The sequence below is a fragment of the Schistocerca americana genome, chromosome 8 (assembly GCF_021461395.2).
Source record: "Schistocerca americana isolate TAMUIC-IGC-003095 chromosome 8, iqSchAmer2.1, whole genome shotgun sequence".
NCBI classification, from domain to species: domain Eukaryota; kingdom Metazoa; phylum Arthropoda; class Insecta; order Orthoptera; family Acrididae; genus Schistocerca; species Schistocerca americana.
This window is the reverse complement of record NC_060126.1, coordinates 69079937-69092277: the sequence shown is the minus strand read 5'-3', so window position 1 is coordinate 69092277 and position 12341 is coordinate 69079937. Positions and strand designations below refer to the sequence as shown.

Sequence of the window (12341 nt, the reverse complement as noted above, 5' to 3'; positions counted from 1 at the left end):
TTTCCGTGGAAGGGAGCTCCGCCTCCCATAACAGCGACCCAGAACTGGGTTTACAACTGCTGCGCACCTCCAGTGTTTCTGCTCGAATCTGAAACCACCTCGACTGTCGTCTCTGGTCATGAAGAAATCACATCTGCCACATGGCTTGTGCCCTGACCTTGGATTTGTCTCAAAGACTCCTTTGGTCCAAAAGATTCCATTGACTCCACTATTTTTCACCACCTGTTCTTGGTTATCCTTGACATGTATCCGGGTTCAGAAGTGGTATTAACCAATGGCTTAACAGCCGACAGACAAATAGGTTTGGCATGTACATGTGTACGGTGCAGTGAACTCAACCCTTTACCAGATGTCTGCAGTATCTTCACTGTTGAATTGTGGCCATTACACTAGTCGTTAGCCATGTTCATTCTTGCACTGGCAAGAGTATCCTAATCTGTTATGGCACCCTTAGCAACCTTCAGGCTATACAACAGTGCTACTGTCCTAACCCAATGGATATGGCTATCCGGGATCTTGTCTCTGATCTCCTTCTAGCTAGACAACCAGTCATTTTCGTTTGGACCCCGGTCATGTTGGATTTTTGGAAATGAACAAGCTGACCCATTGGTTAAGCTGGCCACCAAGATTCCAATTCTGGAAATTGGGGTCCCAGAACCAGACCTTGCCATACACTGCTGGAAGTATGGAAATCAGAATGGTCTGCCTTGATTCCCCCAAACAAACTGAAGACAATTATCGAGACCACGACCTTGTGGCAGTCTTCTCTGCATGCTTCTCACAGAGTGAGAAGTGGGGATTTACCCGTACAACCATTTCATGAGTCTATCATGAACATCAGGATTCTGATAAAACATCAAATCTCCGACATCACTGCGGCCAGAAAAAGATCCTGCAGAAATGGGACCTAAGACGACTGAAGAGGTTTGTTCAACATGACAGATGTACAGCCCTTCAGCAAATTGCTGCAGATGCTGAGCCATAACAGTCAGCATGTGAACTATTCAACGAAACGCCATCTATATGGGCTTTTGGAGCTGACTGCACAACACAAAGCATTATGCCTCGCCTGGGCCCATCAGCACTGACACTGGACTGTTGATGACTGGAAACATGACTGGAAATGAGTCTCTTTTCAAATTGTATCAAGCAGATGGACTGTAAGAGTATGGAGACAACTTCATGAATCCATGGACCCTGCATGTCAGCAGGGGAATGTTCAAGCTGAGGCTCTGTAATGGTGTGGGGTGGCGTGCAGTTGGAGTGATATGGGACCTCTGTTTCGTCTAGATAAGACTCTGACAGGTGACACGTATGTAAGATCCGTCTGATCACCTGCATCCATTCATGTCCATTGTGCATTCTGACGAACTGGGGCAATTCCTGCAGGACCATGTGACACCCCACACACCCAGAATTGCTACAGAGTGGCTCCAGGAATACTCTTCTGAGCCCCCTGCAGGTTCGGGGGTAAGAATAGGCCCGAGGTATTCCTGCCTGTCGTAAGAGGCAACTAAAAGGAGTCTCAAATGTTTCGGCCTTTATGTGATGGTCCCCTGTTGAGTTTGACCTCCATATCTCAAAATTCTTCCAAAGACCTTTCGCCAGCTTATTGATAGTTGCATTGCAGTACTGCCCGCTCTCCATCTCTTGGGCATGGGTACCTTCCTGCGTGCATTTTCTGCCATGCAGTGTGCAGTGCTGCTTTCTGCACTGATGACGAACATGGACTACTTGTCACCTAATGTCCAGCACGGTAGCCAGTCCGTTGTGGTGGGACCGCCATGTACTCTGTTGGTTGTAGCCCCCTTGCAACACAGGGATCGCTCTGGTGAGGCCTGCGCCATTAACTCCCCATGTATGCCAAGGAGTAGATGCCTATCTCCCTGGGGCATCGGGACTCCCGGCAATGGCCATCCTGCCAGGTGGCCCTTGCTGAGGCTGGGTGGTGCCGTGGGGAGGGCCCTTGGTCAGAGTGGGTGGCATCAGGGCGGATGACCCGCAATGAAGCGTGGTACATCATCTCTCGCTGGTGGCCAGCTGCCAGCAGTCTCTAAGTGTTCTTGGGCTCAATTTAACGCTCAGAAATATGATCCGAAAACATTCCCCTCCCTGGCCACACCGTGGGAGGAGCATAAGTCTCAGGATGGCAGTGACGGTTATTCGCCCTGGTTCCTAGTTTGTACGAGAGCTGATGGGGAGTCTTTCATGTCCCCAAAGCCTCAGTTCTTCGTAGAGCATTTAGAGGACAAGTTTGGGGAGGTGGAGGGCTTGTCCAAAATGCGCTCTGGGTCAGTTTTGATAAATATGGCATCCTCTGCCCAGTCACAAAGGTTACGTGCTTGTGACAAGTTGGGGGATGTTAACATTACCATCACACGACATAAGAGTTACATATGGTCCAGGGTATTATTTTCCGTAGGGACTTACTTTTGCAGTCTGATGACGAGCTGCGCACCAACTTAGAGTGTCGAGGTGTTCATTTTGTCCGGCACATTCATCGGGGTCTGAAGGATAATCAGGTTGCTACCGGTGCCTTCATTTTGGCTTCGAGGGTGATACATTACCGGAGAAGGTCAAGGTGATGGTCTACCAGTGTGATGTCAAGCCCTATATCCCTCCCCTGATGCAGTGCTTCAAGTGCTGGAAGTTTGGCCATATGTCTTCCCGCTGTACTTCCAGCCTCACATGTCGAGATTATGGACGCCTATCAAATCCCAATACTTCGTGTGCCCCACCTCCCATCTGTGTCAACTGTGGAGAGCATCATTCGCCTTGCTCGCCAGACTGCAGGATCTTAAAGAAAGAGCAAAAAATCATGGAATATAAGACCCTGGACCGACTGACCTATACTGAGGCTAAGAGGAAATATGACTGACTACATCCTGTGAGAATGACATCTTCATATGCCGCTGCTACAACAACCATGCTAGCCCCATCAGTTCAGCAAATTCCAGTCGGATCGCCGAGCCGTATAACTCCACATGGCCCCTTGCCTGTGGGGGGCACTACCCACCCAGTTGCTCCTGTGCCACCTACCTCAGAAGCAACCCCCCCCCCCCCCCCCCCCCCAACCCATTGGGGACGTCTGTCCCCGCTTCTAAGCTGGAGAAGCGTCCAACTTCTTCGGCTACTCTCGCTCGCAAGGGGTCCTTTGGGTCCCTCCCTTCCCAGGTTTCCACAAGCGGGAAGGATGACGCCCGACAGTGGCATAAGTGCCCACAAGCAGCTGGTTGTAGGGCTTCGCAATTCTCCTCTGTCCCGGAGACTGAATCGACGAAGCCCTCCCAGCTGGTGAAACCCAAGGTGCAGCGAGAGAAGCCCAAGAGGGTGACCTTTAAGGCCAAGGAACCTGCGGTGGCACCCACCCCACTGCACCATTTGAGTTCTGCGTCTGAGGGTGAGGTGGAGATCCTGGCGTCCACTGAGGACCTCGATCTCGCCGGTCCCTCAGACACCATGGATAGCACTTGCACAGGCACTCAATCAATGGCAGCAGGTGACCCAGTGGCGTAATCTGCCTCCCCAGTCCCTTCACGCTTTTCTCAGCTAAGGACAATATCCTCCAGTAGAACTGCAGCGGTTTCTTCCACCATCTTGCTGAGCTCCGACAACTTCTCAGCCTTCACCCTTTCCTCTGCATTGCTCTTCAAGATACTTGGTTTCTGGCAATGTGAACCCCCGCCCTCCGTGGCTATCGGGGTTATTATAGGAACCGGGCAGCTTATGAAGGGGTATCTGGTGGCACCTGCATCTACATCCTTCACTTCCTTCATAGTGAGTCTGTCCCTCTACAAACACCTTTAGAGGCTGTCGCTGTTCGGGTGTGGATGCCACAGGCTGTTACTGTCTGCAGTCTGTACCTTCCACCGGATGGTGATGTCCCGCAGCATGTCCTGGCTGCGCTGATAGCCCAATTGCCACCCCCTTTTCTGTTACTCGGCGACTTCAACACCCATGACCCTCTGTGGGGTGGATCAGTGGCAACAGGCCGAGGTGCCACTGTTGAGCATGTATTGGCACAGCTCAACCTTTCCCTTTGAAATGATGGTGCCTTCACACATTTCAGTGTGGCACATGGCACATACTCAGCAACTGACCTTTCGATTTGCAGCCCTAGCCTCGTACCATCTGTCCAATGGAGGGTGCACAATGACTTGTGCAGTAGTGACCACTTTCCAATATTTCTGTCACTGCCACAGCGCCACCCTTCTGGGCGCACCTGCAGATGGGCTATGAATAAGTCTGACTGGGACTTGTTCTCCTATGTTGTCGCTATTGAGCCTCTTTCCAATGACGCCATTGATGCAGTGGTTCACTCCGCCACCACCGGCAGCATTACTGCCACAGAATCTGCTATTCCCTGTTCTTCTGGGTCCTCTCGGCGGAGCACTGTGCCTTGGTGGTCACCTGAGATCGCTGAGGCGATTAGAGATCGCAGGCGGGCGCTCCAGCGTCACAAGCGGCATCCCTCATTAGAACACCTCATCGCCTTTAAACGGCTCTGTGCGCGGGCCCGCTGCCTCATTCGCCAACACAAGCAGGAGTGCTGAGAAAGGTATGTCTCCACCATTGGCCTCTGTACCTCTCCATCACAGGTATGGGCCAAGATTCAGCGACTCTATGGCTATTGGACCCCCGTCAGTGTCCCTGAGCTTTCACTGAATGGAGCAGTTTGTACTGACCTGGACACAACTTCCAACATCTTAGCAGAGCATTTTGCTCGGAGTTCCGCTTCTGCAAATTACCCACTGGCCTTCCGCTCCATTAAAGAGCAGTTGGAACGTCGGAGCCTTTCATTTCACATGTGCCATCCTGAATCCAACAATGTTCCATTCAGTGAATGGGAATTCCAAAGTGCCCTAGCCACTTGCCCTGATACATCTCCCGGGCCAGATCGCATCCACTGTCAGATGCTCAAACACCTCTCAGTGGACTGCGAGCGACGCCTCCTCGACCTTTACAACCGTATCTGGGTTGAGGGTGAGTTCCCGTCGCAATGGCGGGAAATCATCGTCATCCCCATTTTGAAACCTGGAAAGAACCCTCTGGAGGTGGACAGCTACTGCCCCATTAGCCTCACCAACGTTCTTTGCAAGTTGCTCGAACGCATGGTGAGCTGGCAGTTGAGTTGGGTGCTCAAGTCTTGGGGCCTTCTGACTCCGTCTCAGGTTGGGTTCCGTAAGAGCTGCTGTACCGCCGATAATCTGGTGAGCCTGGAGTCTGCCATCCGTACGGCCTTTGCCCGCCGTCAGCACCTCGTCGCTGTCTTTTTTGACATGGCGACATCACATCATCACATCCTCTCTAAGCTTCATGGTTGGGGTCCGCTGCAGATTTTCATACGAAATTTTCTGTCGCATCGTACCTTCCCCATGCAAGTTGTGGCCTCCCATAGTTCCCCCTGAGTTCAGGAGAACGGGGTACCACAAGGATCTGTCTTAAGTGTCTGGGTGTTTTTAATTGCAATTAATGGGCTCGCTGCGGCGGTGGGAACGTCTGTCTCGGAGTCCTTGTATGCTGATGACTTCTGCCTCTGCTATAGCTCCATTGGCATTGTAGCTGCTGAACGTCAGCTGCAGGGCGCTATCCGCAAGGCGCAGTCTTGGGCTGCAGTGCATGGCTTCCAGTTTTCGGCTGCCAAGACCTGTGTTATGCATTTCTGCTGCCGACGCACAGTTCACTCTGAGCCACGGCTTTATGTTAACGGCGAACCTCTTGCTTTGGTGGAGACACATCGGTTGGGCTCCCTCATATTCGGCAGCTTAAACAGATGTGTTGGCGGCATCTTAATGCTCTGCGACGCTTGAGCCACACCAGCTGGGGAGCTGACCGATCTACCCTGTTACGGCTGTACCAGGCATTAATTCAGTCCTGTCTGGTTTATTGGAGCCTGGCTTATGGTTCACCAACCCCTTCTGCGTTGCAGGTGCTGGACCCTGTCCTTCATCCTTCACAGCAGGATCCGACTTGCCATTGGAACTTTCCTTGCCAGCCCTGTCAACAGCTTACTTGTGGAGGCAAGCGTCCCTCCACTGCGGTTACGGCGCCAATGTTTACTGGCCACTTATGCTACACATGTTTATAACTTGCCCGGGCATCCTAGTTATTGTCTCCTGTTCCCTCAGACGGTCGTCCATCTCCCAGAATGTTGGCCCCGGTAGGGTTGTATGATTGCGGTCCGCGTCAGAGAGCTTCTCTCCGGGCTTGGGGTTTTCCCTCTTCCACCTCCTTTCCGGGCCCTGCCCATGCCTTCGGCTCGAATTGGCACAGGGCCCGAAGGACTCGGTCCCTCCTGAGGCCTTCCGCTACCGCTTTGTTTCCATCCTTGCCACATATCAGGGCTCTGGCGTTGTTTATACTGACGGTTCGATGGTTGCTGGTTGTGTCGGTTAAGCTCTCACTCAAGGGGACCATTATGAACAATACTCATTGCCGGCTGGCTGCAGCGTTTGCACTGCTGAGCTGGTCGTCATATTTCGTGCGCTAGAGTGTATCCGCTCCTGCTCAGGTGAGTCCTTCATTATCTGTAGCGACTCCCTGAGCGGTTTACGAGCTATCGAGCAGTGTTTCCCTCACTCTTGTCTGGTGATGGCTGTCCAGGAGTCCCTTCATACTCTTGCCCATCGTGGTCACTTTGTGGTCTTTGTGTGGACCCTAGGCCATGTTGGGATACTGGGCAACGAACATGTTGACCGCCTGGCCAAACAGGCCACCAGTAAATCATCTCTGGACATTGGCCTCCCGGAGACTGATTTGCGAGCTATCTTATGCCGCAAAGTTTTCGAACTTTGGAACACTGAATGGCACAACCTGACCACACCAAACAAACTCCGTCCTATCAAGGAGACGACAAATGTATGGCGGTCCTCCATGCAAGCCCCTCGAAGGGACTCAGTTGTCCTTTGTCGGCTCCGCATTGGCCACACCCGCTTGACACACAGCTATTTACTGCGCCATGAGGACCCGCCTCTATGTCGGTGCGGGTCGGCTTTGATGGTGGTCCACCTATTGTTGGCCTGTCCCCTTTTAACTACACTCAGGCAGATGTTTGCACTGCCTGATACGCTCCCTGCACTTTTAACAGATGACACTGCCATGACAAGCTTAGTTTTGCGTTTTATTCGTGCAGGGGGCTTTTATCACTTGATCTAAGTGTTTGTCTTTATTTTGTGTCGAGTCTGGCCTTTGGCCTACGATTTTAGACTGAGTTTTTTAGTGTGTTTCTTGGTGGTTGGCTTTTCCTTTTTTGTCTCTATGGTCGGCCAACCACAGTCACACTCTGTGTGATTTTAATTCCTTTTGTCTGGTCTCTGTTTGAGTCTTTCTTGTCCTGTGTCGTCTCTTGTCGTCTCCATTGTTTGTTTTTATTCTTTGTGGGTGTTTGAAGGTTTGGAACAAGGGACTGATGGCCCTAGCAGTCTGGTCCCTTCAATCCCACAAACCAACCAACTCTTCTGACTTTAAACTCTTCTGCTGGCTACCAAACTTCCCAGACAAAAACACTATTGAGCATATCTGGTATGCCTTGCAGCCTTTTGTTGAGAAGAGATCTCCACGCCTTGTACTCTTAAAGGGAGGTGGAACGCCCTATCCCGAAAATGTTAAATTTAGTGATTTGGCTTCCCTGTATTTCAGGAACCACTATAGCCATTGACATGAAACTTTTACAGGGCATTAAACTGTGTGTTCTGAATCTACTGAACTACACTAATTGCATTTCAGCCTCTGCTTTCAGAAATACAAGTTTTTAATTACACATTTAAAATTTTGTGTACTTTTTTGTACGTTATTCTAAATAATTTTTATTATACATAACATTATGTTCTTCTTTTAGTTCAGTAGACACAGGATATGTATGCTATTACTCCCTGAAAATTTGAATAATCTGCTCAAAGTGGTTTCCGAGATTGAAGGAAAAATGCAACAGAAAATGTAAATTTTCAGGAACAGCTTCTAAAGCTTCAAAAGACAATAACTCACTTAATATATGCTTAATCTTTAATTTTTTTGTCACGCAGAAGCACCCTGCACCATACTGTATATCATTCTCTTGATCTTTTTCCAAGTTTTTTCTTCTTTCTGGACTCCTTAGTGACCAACTGTGTTGCATACTCTGCTTTATCAATGCGAACCTTGTCCCTTCATTCAAGTTCTCTGATGCAGTTTACTCTAGGATTACGTCCCATATGCTGTAGCACTTTCACCCTACCGGTTGCCATCATTAAAAGCAATAACAGCATCACTGACTCCCCATTTTAGTGTCTTCATTCCAACAAAAACATTTTTTGGTAAGCGAGTCCATATAAGATTATTGAACGACTCATTGGGATTTTGAGTCTGACCACACAGTCACTTCTTCAGTAATTCAGGATTATTTGCCAGTTGTCTGTAAATAGGTTTTATGATATCCATGACTGCTGCTGGGATGGAATGTTTATGGCTGTATGAACTGCCTGAGTACTGGGTGTTGCGGTAACTGCACCATGAATCAGGTCCAGGAGGGCAAAGGTGGTGTACTGGTTTTTCATCAGTTGACGGTCTGTGGAAGAAGGAAGCCCATCTGTCTGCTTCATTTTCAATATATCTTCTGTATTGTTTCTAATGGCCATCCCATAATACTGCTGTAGTTCATCAATCATTTTGTCTGTCAGCCTGGTTTTACCATCAGACAGTTTCTTGTTTCTCAAATCTGGTGCCCATCCTCTTCTGGACACAGCCAACACATTCCAGTTTTGTGATAATCTTCTCACCATAAGGCTGAGTGGCTACTATACTGTCACATGCTTTTGAGTCTCCATCACCTAAGAACTTAGTGTAATACACTCCCCTTTCGTTGACTGATCGACTAAAAATTTCAACAGCGGCAGAGGCCTCCATACCACCACTTGTCCCTTCTTAATTTCTGTCACAGATATGCCCTTCTTCATTCCCTGACTTACACTTATAACAATGTTTGGTTAAAATCTGGGAATCTACTACCTTTCCAGTATCCACACTGGTCACCGTAGCAACAGAATTCTTAGAGCTGTAGCTACGCTTCGGTCAAGTGCCATCAAAAGCTACTGGTATGTCAGTCATATCATCATTTATTTCAACAGCTTTGTTTGATGCACCCTTCTCTGACTCACACGCAACAGATTCCACAGCAGCTCCAATAAATCCTGCATACTTGTCGATTTTACAAGGTGGGCGTGGCATATTCATACACGGCATACATTGTTTGTACTGCAGTGTGTCCTTTGCCAATGGCTCTCAGTCCATAAAACCACCTAACGTACTATAATAAATGATTATCTGTACACTTATCAGAATTCCAAAATTAATGAGTATATTTACAACTGGCACAATTAATGATGAGTTTCCTGGCTAGTCCATTTGACACCTTGCTGTCTACATGTAAACAAACTGGCCCTCCACATATTTTATAACACACTCATTCACCTAACACCATTGTTAGTATATGTAAATGTATTAGAATATAACCTAACCTACCATTTACATCACTTTCGTCTAGAGAAAGCTGTGTATCACATTTTATTTTAATCTTCGAAACACTAATGGGTGTTTCTCTACATACTGATGAGGTTGCCTGTATGTCATTGTCTGTAACTTCTCACACCACATGTTGAACACAGTGTTTCCCTTTATTCAAAAACTTATTTCCGTGAAACTCACATTTCTTAAAAACACTTCGTTTTGCTGTCTTACTTTTCTTTTTGAGAGATTTACCAATCTATTCGTCACTTTTCCTCAGAAAAACATTAGCACTTCGACATACAATGCCTGTTCATACTATGAAATGATACGATACTGTTTTTGACAGTGCTACCAATACAAATACGTAATTTAACTTGTGTAACACAGCAATCCACAGCCTTCTATATAAAAAATTACCGATTTTATTAGATCTTGAAGTAATGCATGTAAAAATTTTAACATTTTCAACTGGTGTAGATTATATTTAAAAAAAATAAAATAAAATACTTTCCATGAGAGTTTATAAGTGATATATAATTATTTTACTTGGAAAATTGCAAATTTTATAAGGAGAGAAAAATCCAGAAATGTGAAAAAAAGATCTTTTCCGTTCTAACTCTCCATAATGGATTAATGGACAGCCCTGGGATTCATGGTGTCAGTTCTCTCCAGAACGATGTCAGACATTAGTCGAGTCCATGCCACATTGTGTTGCGGCACTTCTGTGTGATTTTGGGGGCCCTACAAAATATTAGGGAGGTGTACCAGTTCATTTGGCTCTTCAGTGTATAGCAACACTGACGGATACTCTTTCTACTTCCATTTCTCTATTTCCCAGATGTAGGGATGGTGGCGCACTCGATCTAGGGGGACATAGTTTTGCTTGTCACAAAACAACTGCTGTATTGTAACTAATGTTATTGCTAGACAAAGGTTTAGTTGTTGAATCAACTTTTTTTAAAAACATTGCATTATGCATAACTTGGTCCTTATTTACTGTACAGTTATGGACTTAAAATACAAAATAAAAATTGTAATTTGTTTTACAGAACACACAGAGTTCTTTCTTCCTTGGGACTGACACACTTCCTTTGCTACGGAGCACTGTGGGGCCAAATAAGACTGTCCCGCTCGCTGCCATGGGAGTCTGATGTAGAGATGTGCCTCCGCAATGAGGAGCTAGCTAGGAAGGATGAAGTCTTTCTTCTCAGAGCATTCCGGAAGCAAGGCCTACAGTTGGCCTACGATAGTGCGGAAGGGAGGTACACTGTCAAGGATCCACAGTTTGCTGGTGGATCTGTGCAACTTATTGTTTTTGAGGAAGACCACATGGTAAGCCATGTGTATGAAATATGTTTTCCATGCTTGCTTGTTGGAATATTCTTGGCTATGAAACTATAGCCTTTTCTCTTCATATATGATATCTATACCTCATGAAGGCATAAACACACTTCATGTATTAGCACCATACATCGTGTTTCAAAACTGAAGCTGTAATAGAACTAATGTTGAAAGCATTTTTATCATAACCATCTGACACAATGGATTTACACATTAAGCTGTGTGTTTGTTCATGCAGGTAATTTTGCTTACTGTTATATGACCTTTGTCTTGGTAGAATGGTCCAAAAAGCTACTAGCTATGAAATTATTGTCACTGTGTACAGGCATTCATAAGTAAAAGAATTTTTTCCCCAAAGCTAACTTCTAACTTCTTGTAACACTGCTAGGATTTGGACAACTTTTCCCAATTCTGCTGCCAAGTTGTTATTCTGTTTCTGAGTTAAGGATCAAACTAAATTATTAAACAAAACAAATTAAAATCAATATTAAATAAACTATAATGACATGCCAAAACTCAGCATCACATTTTTGATATTGTAAATGTACAACTACTGTAGTTCAACTCTTGTAGTTCAGCTATAAGAGCATAAGTAATTTGGAGTCTGTACAAGGGAGATGAACTTGAAAGCAATATTATAGAACTGGAAGAGGATGAAGAGAAGGATGAGATGATCGATTTGATACAGTGAGAAGAATTTGATAGACCTAAGTCGAAGCAAGGCCACAGAAGTAGACAGTATTCCATCAGAACTACTGATAGCCTTGGGAGAGCCAGCCATGACAGAACTTTTCCATCTGGCATGCAAGATGTATGATACAGGTAAAATGCACTCAGACTTCAAGAAGAATGTAATAGTTTGAATTGCAAAGAAAGCAGATGTTGACAGGAGTGAATATTGCCAAACTATCAGTTTAATAAGTCATCATTGTAAAATACTAACACAAATTCCTTACAGAAGAATGGAAAAACTGGTAGAGGCCAACTTTGGCGAAGATCAGTTTGGATTCTGGAGAAGTGTAGAACCATGTGAGGCAATACTGACCCGATGACTTATCTAGTAGGTAGGTTAAGAAAAGGCATACCTACATTTATAGCATTTGTAGACTTACAGAAACCTTTTAACAATGTTGACTGAAGTACACTCTTTGGATCTCTGATGGTAGCAGGAGTAAAACATATGGAGCAAAATGCTATTTACAACTTACACGAAACCAGATGGCAGTTACAAGAGTCAAGGGAAATGAAGGCAAGCACTGTTCGGCATAGAATTTACACTGAAAAACCTAATGACACATGAAAGAGTGAAGGGACCTATATAAAGAAAGCAATAGGGATGCTCAAAACAACAGGATCCAGACTTGTACACCTGCTGGCGAGGGAACCCTTTCTCATTGAAAATCTATGGACAAACCTGATGCTAACCAATACCAGCACTTTGGAAAGTGTAATTAAAACATTGCAGGAAAAAAGGAAGATATACCCCAGAATTTCACAACACAAGCGCCATGATTGACCAA

The 12341-nt window shown here is 46.2% G+C and overlaps 1 protein-coding gene across 4 annotated transcripts in view; it reads left to right on the top strand.

Moving 5' to 3' along the window:
- The window catches only part of LOC124545253, a 61197-nt gene that overhangs the window by 32183 nt on the left and 16673 nt on the right, over nucleotides 1-12341 (top strand). For all 4 annotated transcript variants that reach the window (XM_047124126.1, XM_047124128.1, XM_047124125.1 and 1 more), the window contains one exon: nucleotides 10530-10812. In XM_047124126.1, the coding sequence (XP_046980082.1) occupies nucleotides 10530-10812 (283 nt within the window). The remainder of the gene's footprint in view (nucleotides 1-10529; nucleotides 10813-12341) is intronic.